The sequence below is a fragment of the Malaclemys terrapin genome, chromosome 7, assembly GCF_027887155.1.
Source record: "Malaclemys terrapin pileata isolate rMalTer1 chromosome 7, rMalTer1.hap1, whole genome shotgun sequence".
Taxonomy (NCBI): domain Eukaryota; kingdom Metazoa; phylum Chordata; order Testudines; family Emydidae; genus Malaclemys; species Malaclemys terrapin.
In genome coordinates this window covers 62,844,594-62,857,395 of record NC_071511.1, presented here as the reverse complement: position 1 = coordinate 62,857,395, position 12,802 = coordinate 62,844,594, and the positions used below count along the sequence as shown (strand labels likewise).

General features: G+C 45.9%; 1 protein-coding gene across 1 annotated transcript in view; it reads left to right on the top strand.

The window, feature by feature from the left end:
- CHUK (component of inhibitor of nuclear factor kappa B kinase complex) overlaps nucleotides 1-10,634 on the top strand; it is an 81,340-nt gene extending 70,706 nt beyond the window's left edge. The window contains exons 20-21 of the mRNA XM_054034253.1: nucleotides 7,324-7,423; nucleotides 9,390-10,634. Coding sequence (XP_053890228.1) covers nucleotides 7,324-7,423; nucleotides 9,390-9,416 — 127 coding nt within the window. The 3' untranslated portion in view covers nucleotides 9,417-10,634. The remainder of the gene's footprint in view (nucleotides 1-7,323; nucleotides 7,424-9,389) is intronic.
- The last annotated feature ends 2,168 nt before the right edge of the window (nucleotides 10,635-12,802 follow it).

The window sequence follows — 12,802 nt, the reverse complement described above, 5'->3', positions numbered from 1 at the left end:
GGAGGAGGGTACAGCGGCTGCCAGGGCAACCCTACGGGCAGCTTCAGATGCAGTGGCCACGGCCACGTGGTCCATGGCCTTAGCGGTGTCCATGAGAAGGATGTTGTGGCTCCTGCTCTCTGGACTGTCCAGCAAGGCACAGACCTCCTTGCAGGACCTCCCATTTGACGGCAAAGCTCTGTTTGCGGAACAAATGGATACAAAGCTGCATGGCCTGAAAGACTCCCGCACGACTCTCCAGACTCTGGGTCTCTATGTTCTGGCTCCAGCTAAACCTAAGTTCAAGCCGCAGCAGATCCCACTCAGGCCAACCACCCAAAATATGAGACCGCTTATAAGAAGTCGTGGGACTATAAGAGGCACCCACAGAGGCAGTCTTGCCCTGCCCCCCAGCCTGGGTCCTCAAAGGGCAAGCAAGCAGGGGAAAGGCGGTTTTGACAGGACGCCCGGGAGCGCCATGCCAGTTCTCATCAGGGATCCACCCCCAATAAAGCTTCCCGTCTCCAGTCAGTTGTGTGCTTTCTTCCCAGAGTGCTCGCGCTGACCTCGGACCAGTGGGTCCTCAACACCATCTCCCGGGGCTACAGCCTCCAGTTTACTTCCTCCCTGCCCAACCACCCCCCGTCCCTCCTGGGGAACCCCTCGCACGAGGCCCTGCTTGAGCAGGAGGTTGGGCGGCTCCTGGGCTTAGGAGTGGTGGAAGCGGTACCCGGGGAGTTAAAAGGCAAGGGGTACTACTCCCGCTATTTCCTTCTCCCGAAGGCCAAAGGGGGGCTCAGGCCCATCTTGGACCTGCGAGGCCTAAACCAGTACATGGTGAAGTTCAAGTTCCGCATGATTTCCCTGGCCTCCATCATCCCCTCCCTGGATCCTGGGGACTGGTACACCGCCCTCGATCTGCAGGACACGTATTTCTACATTCATATATTCCAGGGGCACAGATGCTTCCTTCATTTCACGGTGGGGCAGGAACACTACCAATTTACGGTCCTCCTGTTTGGCCTGTCCACTGCCCCATGGGTATTCATGAAATGTATCAAGTATCAGAGGGGTAGCCGTGTTAGTCTGGATCTGTGTGTAAAAAAAAAAAAAAAAAAAAAAAGTGTGTCCTGTGGCACCTTTAAGACTAACAGATGTATTGGAGCATAAACTCCAATGTATGTTGGTGGTAGCAGCCTACCTCAGGCGCCGGAGGGTCCAGATCTTCCCTTATCTGGACGCCTGGTTGATCAAGGGCAGCTCCCAGTCGCAGGTGCAGGATTACGTGGCTCTGCTTCTGTCCACGTGCACCACTTTGGGCTTGTTGGTAAACAACACCAAGTCCAGGTTAGTCCCGGTTCAATGCTTAGAGTTTATCGGAGCAGTCCTGGATGCCTTGTCGGCCAAAGCCTCCCTCCCACCAGACAGGTTTGAGACCCTGAAGGGGCTCATTGACACGGTCACAAGATTTCCGGTGACAACAGCCAGAGCATGCCTGCAGCTCTTGGGTCATCTGTCGGTGTGCACGTATGTGGTCCGTCATGCCAGACTCAGGATGAGGCCCCTCCAGCTCTAGTTGGTCTCTGAGTTCTCCCAGGCCAGGGACAGGATGGACAAAGTCTTCACGGTACACGAACCAGTAATCACCTCCCCGAGAAACACGCTCCAAGGGGTCCCATTCAGAGGCAGGGCCCCGTTGCTGGAGCTGGTGTCCAACACTTTGGTCCTGGGATGGGAGGCTCGTGTGGGGAACTTTCAGACCCAAGGTCTGTGGTTGGCTCGGGATCTGACCCTCCACATAAACGTCGAGCTCAGGGCGGTGCGGCTGGCGTGCATGGCCTTCCGCTTGCACCTGGAGGGCCGGGTGGTCAGGGTCCTCACGGACAACATGGCCTCAATGTTCTACATCAACAGGCAAGGTGGGGCTCAATCCTCTGCCGCAAAGCCCTCAAGCTGTGGGACTTCCGTATAGCCCACAGCATCTGCCTACAGGCCTTCCATCTGCCAGGTGCCCGGGACGCATGGGTGGATCGCTTGAGCAGGGATTCTCCTCTCAGCACGAGTGGTCTCTCCATCCAGAGGTGGTGCACAGACTTTTCCAAGTGTGGGGAACTCCGCAGGTGGACCTGTTTGCAACTCGGCAGAACAGTCGCTGTCCCCGGTTCTGCTCGGGGGGGGGGGTCGCTGTTGTTCAAGATGTGTTGCTCATGTCTATTCCACATCCTGCTCTCCTTCCCCTCTGTTGGAGTTGTCTGGCAAGAAGGAACTGAGGGTGGGGGGAGCGCCCCTTATACCACTCCATGGAGGCGCCACTTTAGGGGTCGTTAGGGCGCTCCCCTAGGGGTATGCTAGGCAGAAAACTTCCCTCACCGGTGCACATGGCGAGGATGCACACCTATTGTGGAATAGACATGAGCAACAGATCTCAAAGAACACCAGTTACAGAAAAGGTAACTGTCTTTTCCTTCACTATTTGTTCTCAAGACTTGCAGGCTACTGAGCTCAAACCAGCAGTTCTATAAATGCCCAGGTTATTGGTGTGATGTTAGCTATTCTCCAGTCATACGGTACTACCTCCCAGATAGATAGAATGATTAAAAATCCTTGCTACCAGACTAGCAATCTCATGTGCCAGTTCTTTCAATATTCTGGGATGGAATTATCCAGTCCCCTTGATTTGAGTGCATTAAGTTCTTTACATTTTTCTTCCACCTCAGATGTGATAATTTCCATTTCTGTACACTCATTTCCATCTGCCAAATTGCCTTCATGCCCATCCATGTTCTCATTTTAATTGAAAACCGAGGCAAAGTGTTCATTTAGTTTTTGGGCCATACATATAATATCTTTAAACTTCCTCCCATCTGTGCTACATAGCAGCCCGACCTCATCCTTCCTTATTCTCTTTTTATTTATATAACTAAAAAAGTCGTATGCAGTGTTGTTGTAGCCATGTTGGTCCCAGAATATTAGAGAGACAAAGTGGGTGAGGTAATATCTTTTATTGGACCAACTTCTGTTGGTGAGAGAGAGACAAGCTTTTGAGCTTACCTGAAGAAGAGCTCTTTGTATGTCTCTCTCACCAATAGAAGTTGGTCCAAAAAAAGGTATTATCTCACCTACCTTCTCTCTAAAAAATAATCGTATTTATTTTAATCTCCTTGACAAGAGCTAATTCACATTTATTTCCACATTTCCTAACCTCCAAGATGTTGCTTTCATTCCCTAAAGGTTCTCTGCTTACTACTAATAACCTTTTTGAGGTGGCTATTCATCCAGCTGGGTCTGGAGTCTTTCCCTACAAGAAATTGCAAGCCGCCTCCATCTTTAAGTCTTTGAGCTCTTTAGCCCAGTTGATTTCTTTAACTAACTCCCTTAATTTTCCAAAGTTTTCTCTTTTGAAATGAAAAACCATAGTTGATGCCTGGTTTTGATTATCCTTCCATTTAATTTAAACTGAATCACTCTATCCAGGGTTCTGATCACTCGATCCAAGGTTATTTCCTATGACCCGCTCTTTTATGAAGTCCTCACTACTTATCAAAATCAAGTATAAAATTGCATCACCTCTTGTTAATTCAGTGACAAGCTGATAATGAAAACTGTCGTCTATCACATCCAAGAATAACTGGGCCATATCAGCATTAGCAACATTTATTTTTCAATCCCTATCCAGGAAGTTAGTCTCCCATTATGACACAATTCCCCAAAGTATTTATCTCTCTTAATAAAATGAGCTCTCTATCCATATCTGAATCAAACAGTTTACTGCATCGTTGATGTAGAACTCTATCCCTCCACCTTTACCTTTATTGCTCTTTCCAAAACACCATATACCCTTCAATGCCTGTATTCCAGTCATGAGCACTATTCCACCATGATTTCTTATCCCTATAATATCCAGTTTGGCCTCCTGCACCAGTAGTTCCAGTTCCTCTGTTTTATTGTCCTGACGCCTTGCATTCATTTTCAGGCATTTCAGTTGTTTCCCTCAAACCTCACCCAGCTTTCTAGCTGGATTAGGTATACTCCTTTCGCTGACTGTAACACCTGCCTGACTACTATTCCAATCAGTGTGTACTGTTTTTCTCCTTGTCCATATTCTTCCCTTGTATTTCATTCTTCCTTGAGTGCTTGTCTATATGTGCTCCATATCTGGTGCCACATGCACTGGAGATCAGAATGCTTTAGTCAACCGTGTCTGTTGGCTGCAGCTGCTTCCTGCATAGCCTCAAGCTCCTCCCCTATGAGGTTATAAAAGGGGATGGAGTGACCAACTGACCCTCAGTTCCTTTCACCATATTTGGCTGTGAGATGACGCCAACTGACAGTGCATCTCATCCACTCACACAATAGTTTATCTATAAATAGTTTAGTTAGTGATAGTTAGGGTGTATTGTAGTATTTGATGGGTTTTAATTTAATAGTGTTTTTTATGTGATTTGTTTTTTTCCAAGTAGGGAGATCTCCACGTGTCTGTTTAAAATTTTTGAGGTTTTAAATGCTTGTCATGTGGAACTGTTATGCACCTTAATAATGCTCACTCCAAGGCCATGTGTACACTACGAACTATGATCGATTCAAGTTACATGGGTGTACAGCTGCCAAAATTAGTATATCACTCATGCGCATTCAAACTTGTCTGCTTGTGTCAGAGCTGTGTGTACTCACCAGCAGTGCTTGTGTCGATGCAAAGTGCAGTGCACCACAGGTAGGTATCCCACTGTGTCACACCCCCTGTCTGGCACAATGCAAACATTTCCCAAAAGGCAATGTGTTGTCGGATAGAAACGACTTGACTAGAGATCTGTGGGAGCTGGGGGCTATTGTCTCTATTCTATAATGCCATCCATAGCCCATAATTTTCATACCATTTTTTAAAAATCCCACAAACCCATACAGCACTTCTTCATGTTTGCCAATTGTGTATACAGCCTGGGTGAATGAGATGTTGGGGAACATTTACGGATTGCAAGTCCTTATCCGAAGAGCTGCTAGATCCAGAGTAAACGGTCTTAAAACTTTATCCGCTAGAGAAATCAGCGAGACCTGCTTTAGACTGTAACATTACCCAGGGTACAATCTGGACAGTTGAACAGCTGTGTCCCCTTAACTCTCCAGCCTGGGGTGCCTTTTACACTGTTTTGCTGTCAGAACAGCCAATTCTCGCCTGCTCATGCAGCTTTCAGGCTGCAGATTCACTCCCAGCTAAATAATGAGCACTCTGACCAGTCAATCATGAATTACATACAGGGAAACACCCGCAAGCTCTCTAGGCCCAGCCTGGTTCCCGCAGAAATGTGTGTATTGTACTGCTCAGTATCCATCTGAACAGTACCAGCTCATAGGGAGTCCATCATTTTATCAAAGGAAAATGATACATGTGCCAGCCTTGTTATCCCAAATGGAGTTTCCCACACTTCAATCCAAACACACTGGTTAAGATAAAACAATAAGTTTATTAACTACAGAAAGATAGATTTTAAGTGATTGCAAGTGATGATGCATAAACTTCAGGATTAGTTACAAAAGAAAATAAGAATAAAACGCAAGCTAATACCTAATTTAATAAGCGAAGTGGGGCCCACCTGGTGGGGACTTCCATGCAAGACCTCTTGGAGTACCTGCTACACCTTTAGAAATCAGTCTTGGCTTCCAGTTCTCTGAGACTGTACTTGGCAGCAATATCAGTGTTTCATCCCCCTATCCAAGGGAAATCAGTTTGTTTCAGTGCCATGGTGATAAGATTTCTGAGAGGACTTTTCCACCTACATCTTCTGGTCCAAGAGCCGGTCCCTTTATGGGACCTGAACATGATTTTAACAGCTCTACTGGGGCCTCCATTTGAGTCTCTTGCATCCTGTCTACTGCCACCTCTGTCTCAGAAAACTGCGTTCTTGATAGACATTACCTCTGCCAGGAGGGTGGGTGAGTTGCAGGCCCTGATGGTGGGGCCTCCTTACATGCAGTTCTCAAAGGACAAGGTAATGTTTCAACCACACCCAAACTTCTTATCCAAGGCAGACTCTGTTTCATTTGCACCAGGCTGTGTATTTGCCTGTATTTTTCCCCAAGCCGCATTCTTCCCTGGAGGAGTAGCGCCTCCATACTTTAGACTGTGGTTCTTCGATATGTGATGCAGACATGTATTCTAGATGGGGTGTGGTGCGCCCCACATGCCAGAGACTTTTGCCTAGCAGTACTCTTGGACGGGTAGTGCTCATGTCTCTGTACAAGACGTTATCATCTAGAGATGGTCTGCACAGAAACTTTGTTCCTTCATGCAATCTGCATACGATATGAACAGGCGAGGCAAGCATGAAACTGTTCAGTCCTGCTCAGATGAAAGGCTAGACAGATGTGTGTTCCACAATGAACCCTCCATCCCCTCTGCATCAGAGTCTTCCCCTGGACGTTCGGTGCAAAGGAACTGAGGGGTGTTGCTTGTGAATCACCTACCTGGTGGAATATATACATCTGCATCTACTCGAAGAAGAAATAGTTACAGTTACAGTTAACTGTGGTTCTTCGAGATGTGATGCAGATGTGTATTCCACAACTCACCCTCTGTTCCCTCTGTATCAGTGTCTTCAATGCCAAGGAACTGAGAGGGGTTGCGGTGGTGCTGCCTCATATAGTCAAGAGAGGGGCTACAGATATAAGACATAAGTTCCACCCCTCTAAGAGTACTGATAGGCAAAGGTCTCTGGCCTGCAGGGTACACACGTGCCTACCTGGAATACACGTCTGCATCACTTCTTGAAGAACCACAATTACAGTAAGCAACCATTTCTACATCATGCAGTATTAATGATCAGAGGGTCACCAATTTTTACAAGATGCTTTTTGGATAAATATTATGACAGCACTGTTAAGATGCAGTGAGTTTGGCAGGCCCGGTAACCATTGTATTTACTGAACAGTGAGTCTTTTGCCATTTGCCATCGAGGGGCTCTTCAGGTCATACTTGGTTACTCAGAATTTTAGAAATTGGCTGCTTCAGATTAGATCCCAGGTAATTCATGGCATTTCTGTTCATCTTTGAGGTCTCCAGTATTATGGCACCTCTCTGGAACTCTGCACTGTCCTGAGTGAAGTGCAGGACATTATTGTTCAGTGAACAATTCCTAACTTAATCTTTGCCCTGTGGATGGTGGCTGGAAGCCTTCTATGTCACTCCCTTGGTATCAGCAGAGTGGCATGCCAAATATAGTTGCAGAGTAACTTTTAGAATTGCAGATAAATTGCTGTAAATTTATCTCCTTCTCTCCCTGTTCTGCTCCTTCCGGAGGAGTGGGTCAGTCATAGTTTAAACCTGCCCCCTTATGCCTTTTTTTTTTATAGGGAAGTTTTTGCCCATGTGATAGAAGAGAATCTGAACTATCTGGACCGCTTTAGCACTATCATTCAAGAGGCGAAACAGGAGCAGAACAGCAGCATGATGGTAAGTCTGTTTCTATGATTCAGAGGCTTGATTTTCAAAGTTTCATTGGCTTCAGTTGGAAGCTTTTGCTTACTGAGGACTTCTTAAAATATATCTCCGGTCCTTTGTGACAAGTCAGGCTATTGCTGTCAAATATGTGTGCAGTGTCCTGGTGAGTTGCTCACAAAGGATAGCAGGAGCATTGACAAAACCATCAGCTAAGGAATCCTATTCCTGGCTCTGGAAATGTGCAAGGTAGATGGGCTATTCAAGCAGGGATGTGGTAAGCAGGGGACAGTGGTGGGAGTATTATCTCTCAGGATCTTGTTATAGAATAGAAAGAACTGCCTGCAGTAAACCTTTTCTCCTGTTCCTGAGCCCTGTCCACCCTTTGACTTGACAAAAGCAGGTTGGGCAGTAGGAATGAGCTTAAGGTTCAGAGGAGTGGAGAGTAGGAGGAACAAGTGGTGTGACTGGACAAGTATGATGTCAATCTGGGACCTTGTGTCTGAGCAGAAGGATATTTCACCATTCTCTAAATAATGAAAAACTGGAATTCATAAGTCATTGGGCTAGACAGAAACTATGGGCCAGCTAGTTCTTCTCCTCCTGTCCTTCCCCTTGAGCAGGCAAGGTCCTTACCTGTTTGAACCCATCTCTAATGGATGAAATGAAGCTGTTCCCATGAGCACTCAGTATGGTGTCCAGACTAATGATGATGATCTCCTGTGTCAGATGCCACTCTCTCTCCTGGCAGCTTGTTCTGTTGCAAGCTGCTTATGCAGTTACATTTATCTAAATGTCCCTGCTGTGACCTTGGGATTAAGATTTCACTTATCTCCTCCCATTGTGATGTTAAGCTACTCTCCTAGCTGGAATGTCAGATGTTCCCCTCAATACATGGTTCCCTGAGGATGATTTCCTATGAAGCCATGCTAAAACCTACATATACAACATGCTTCCACTCCTCACCAGCCACTTGAGAACATGTTAAGAGGATCACTGCTCTGACCCCTGTAACCTTTGTGGCAGTTGTGTAAGAGACCAGTAAAGAATTTTCCCAACGCAGGAGCAGCACATGAGCAGCACAATCTGCTCTTTGCGGACACCACAAACCCTAGAGTAGGATGGGGTAGAGAGGTAGAGTAGCCAAAGTGATTCTTGAACAGCTATGGGCAGCCCTGGGGAGGTTACTGTAAGTTAGAGCAGCTCCCAGGGCAGAGCCCAGTTGCCCAGAATGTGGAAGGTGAAATGTTATTTAAAGCCTCCTTAACCTCCTCTCCTAGGCTGCACCTTTCATGGGCACAGCACAGAATCCAACCTTTAGGGTTTAATGTTTGGTTTTGATGACCCTGTGTTGCTTACTACTTCTCACCTTATTTTCTGTTAATTTACAAACCAGCTGCTTATGAATAGCTCTGACACTTTATCAGTTATTGCTGCTGAGACCTCCACCAAGGTCCAATTAGTGCCAACTAATGTGGTAGGTTTGTGACAGTAGGGACTGAGCTGACACCATTTACTCATGTCATGTGGTTACCCAATAGCCTTGAGACAGTAAGGACTTCTGGTCCCTGCAGATCTGTGTCAGATGAAACCAGTTGCTTAGAGGTCAAAGGTTAACTGTCTGCCAGGATACTGAGTTTCAGTAGCTCACAGTCCCTGGCACCAAAAATTCCTCATTTCTGGTTTTCTCAACAGTTCCTCCCCAATGCTGAGAGTAGATTCAGGGTGACTTCTTTTCAGGCTCTTGTTGCAGAAAGTAGTTGCAGTTTGTGAACTGTCAGAAGCCTTTGAAATACCTTGATTAGCTGAGTTTGTTACCAGCAGGTCTTGGGTAGTTAAAACACTGCCCACTTCAATCTTATAATTCCAAGACTGCCATCAGTGAGTGGTTTTGGACAATGCAGGCTCCCAGGCAGGTGGCCATTGATTTGAAAATTGATAAACTGACTGAACTCTAGTTGCTCTTTTGCTTCTTTTTTAGAGTCTTGATTGGAGTTGGCTGAAATAATTAAGGAAGACAAGCGGGCATTGTTGCCATCCCCAATATGTCCATGTGCTCAAGGTTGGCTGACAGTCTGCGATGAGATGAAACAGCCCAGTATCAATGTTATGGAGTTGATTCCACACACTGCTGATTCAGGACTGAATAATCTTCTCTCCCACTGCATCTGGATGACAGTTAGTCCTGCAAGAGGCATTTTGTGTTTTGTAGATGTTAGCGGACTTGATTATAAAGTACATGGGCAGCAACAGAGACCCTGCCTTGTATGTTTTGCTGCTAGAGGCAAATGTTTTCCAACCTGCTGCCTCATGTCAGGGCTTTTAAATCCATATTGAGCTACCTAAAGAAGTAGCCTGATTTTCAGAGATGCTGAGTGATCCTGGCTCCCACTACATCCCTGAGCACTGCAGATGCTCAGCACACTTGAAAATTATACCCTTTATATTTAGAAGCTTTTTAGGCACCTGGGTTGGTTTGAAAATATTTGCGATGGCCAGTCTTTCTAGTAGTATGACCTGTCCATGCAGTCAGTGCCTGGCAGGCACTGCTAGGGGAGGCAGCTGTTTCTCTGACTGATGAGCTGAGATTAGGGCACTATTTGAGATGTTCTGTCTATGGAGAACCTCTCCCGGAAGGAGATACTCTGCCTCAGCATTTGGCGTTAATTTGTTTGGTGCTAGAGCAGCTGAGAGCTCTAGGGGAAGCAGAGCGGGCAGATACCAGGGAGGTGTTCTCCTCATTTCTTCTGAGTAGGAAGAAGGCAGGGAGTATCTTCTAGGTTCGGACAGATCTCTGCCTTAAGTGGACAAGATGCACAGTACAGACTACAGTAGTATCTGCAGTGTTCTGCTGGGGTGCTGGGCTACTTCACCCTCTTCTCCTGAGGCAGGCATCTCGCATTCAAAATCCCTATAACATTTTGTATCCTGTTGCAAAATGACATATTACTTATGTTATCTTGCACCCCAACCCCCCAAAATCCCAACCATCTGAGCCTTGGTCTAGGGAATACCATTTCTGATGGATGAAAGAAAAACACTACAGCCATGGCTTTCCACCTGTGCTGTGCATTCTTGTCCACTGAGAAGCAGTTTTGACAGATGTTTCTTACTGATTAGGAAATGCTCCCCAATTCCAAACAGACAGAATTTTATATCCACTGGCTACTTAAAATATTTAAGAATTCTATTTGTTAATTTGTGATAAATATTATATTATGTAGAACCTCTTTGTGATGCTTATTCTGTTCCAGATTTGCGTCATTTTAAAGATGCTACCCTCAAATGGTCTGACTTGCCAATGTTCTGTTTGGGCAGGATGTAGGAGGGGGAAGGTAACAGGCTACCTGGACTTCAGTTTATGGGCAAGATTTTCAAAAATGGCTAGTGATTTTGGATGTGCAACCCAACCTCTTTAACAGAGGGCAGGTGCTCAGCACTTTCTGAAAATCATACTCTTTTATGATGTCTTAAGTTGGGCACTCGAAAGCATTAGCTGTTTTTGAAAATCTTGATCCATGCTTGTCTCTCTCCATTACTCTCCACATAAGGCTGACTTACTCTAAAACCCAAACATTTCAAAACCAGGTAGCTTTGAAGCAACAAGTTCACGTCACTTACCAAATCCAAGTACTGAATAGCAAGAAATAAAAAGTGAAGGAAATTGTAAATTTCATATCACCCACAAAATAACCAGCAATACACTAAGTGGGCCTCTGTTCCCTTGCCTCCTTGTGCAGTCATTTACATCTGTGCAAACTGGGTGTACATTTTACATGCACTTTGCACCAGTATGAGTGACCAAGGATACAAGGCAATGGAGAATTGAGCCCACTAGTAAATAAAGTATAAGAAGGCATATTTCATCCCAAACCAGCAAACTGAATTCTGATCATTGGGATTAAAATATATTTTTCTTCGAGCACTGGTCTAAATATCTTCTGTGTCTATACCTCTTCATGCGCGAGATGAAGATCTCTGATCCAGAGATCAGAACATTTTTGCCAGCAGTGTTCATTGGTTTCATCCGTTCCCAGGGTAGCCTCAAGCCTCTACCCCACTTAGACGTTATACAAGGGGATGGCATGACCAAAGGACCCTCAGTTCATTTCACCACTTCTGGCTGTTAGACAGAGCCAGCTGGCAGTGTTCCATCTTGTCCACTCACACATTACTTTATCTGTAAATAGTTTAGTTAGTAGTAGGTAGGATATATTGTAGTTTATTTGGTAGGTTTTTAGTTTAATAGTGTGTTTTGGTTTTGCTTTTTTCCCAGTAGGGAATCTTCCTCGTGTCTTCTCAGAATTTCCCAGGTTTTAAACGTGTGTGTCATTTGGGACTCTTTAGCCTCTTAATGACACTCACTCTAATTGTCTTTATTCCCTGGATGAGGGAGATGTTATGGAAAAATTTAAGGGTTGTAAGTCCTTATCCAAAAAGCTGCTAGATCCAGAGAAAATAGGCTTAAAACTTTATCTGTTAGAGAAATCAGTGAAGCTTGGCTCAGATCCTAAAGGGAGGACAGGACAATTATCAGCTAAAAGTGTCTCTGCTGTGGCTTCAGGGGGCTTGGTTACCTCAGCTAATGCTCAGGAAGACAGCAGTGAACACAGTTCCCAGAAGGACTTTAGGGGTCAGTCCCCTATTAAAACTGCTGAAAAAGGAAGCGGGAGAAGGTCCCCCAGTTCTTGTTCTTCAAAGAGATCTGCTCTGAAAATGAACTCTAGTCTTTCCAGGTCTCATGAAGAGCATGCCCCAAAGATCTTGAAGGTGCTGGTGTCAGATTCTCAAGCAGTGAGAAAAGGGCTTTCCTCAGCAACGACAGTGCTCTCCTTGGCTGCTCCTCTTTTGTCTCCGGCGCTGTTAGCTCCAAGACCAGAGTCCTTTGGGCTGGCTTATTCAGTGCAGTACTTTCGGGTGCTGAGGTTGCAGACACTGGAGTCCATGGCGCTGAAAGTTTCAGTGTTGGTATTTCAGAAGCCGTTGCCCTTGGAACCAGCTGTATCTCAGATCTTGGTACCAGTTCTGCTCTTGGCACAGCAGAAAGGAGTGGCTGACGTTTACAGCACCAAGGGAGCCACTTCAGGATCTTCGGCCACGGAGCCTGGGATTCCTGTAGGATCAGCCCCTCCACAGGGAGATGAGGCAGCACTGTCTGTCTTCCTTTTCTGACAGAGAGGATGCCTCACCTTCATACCAAGCTTGCCATGCAATGATCCATATATATTGGGGAGGCCGACTAGGGTTAAAGGCAAACAAAAGCAGGTTAAGCCAATTGCTTACCTGGTATCCAGCCTTCTGGCCATGTTCTTTAGATCCATATGGTCAAAGCTCTTGGCCTTATACGCCCCCTTCTAACTATCCACACTCCGCCAGATACTTTTTGGCATCTTC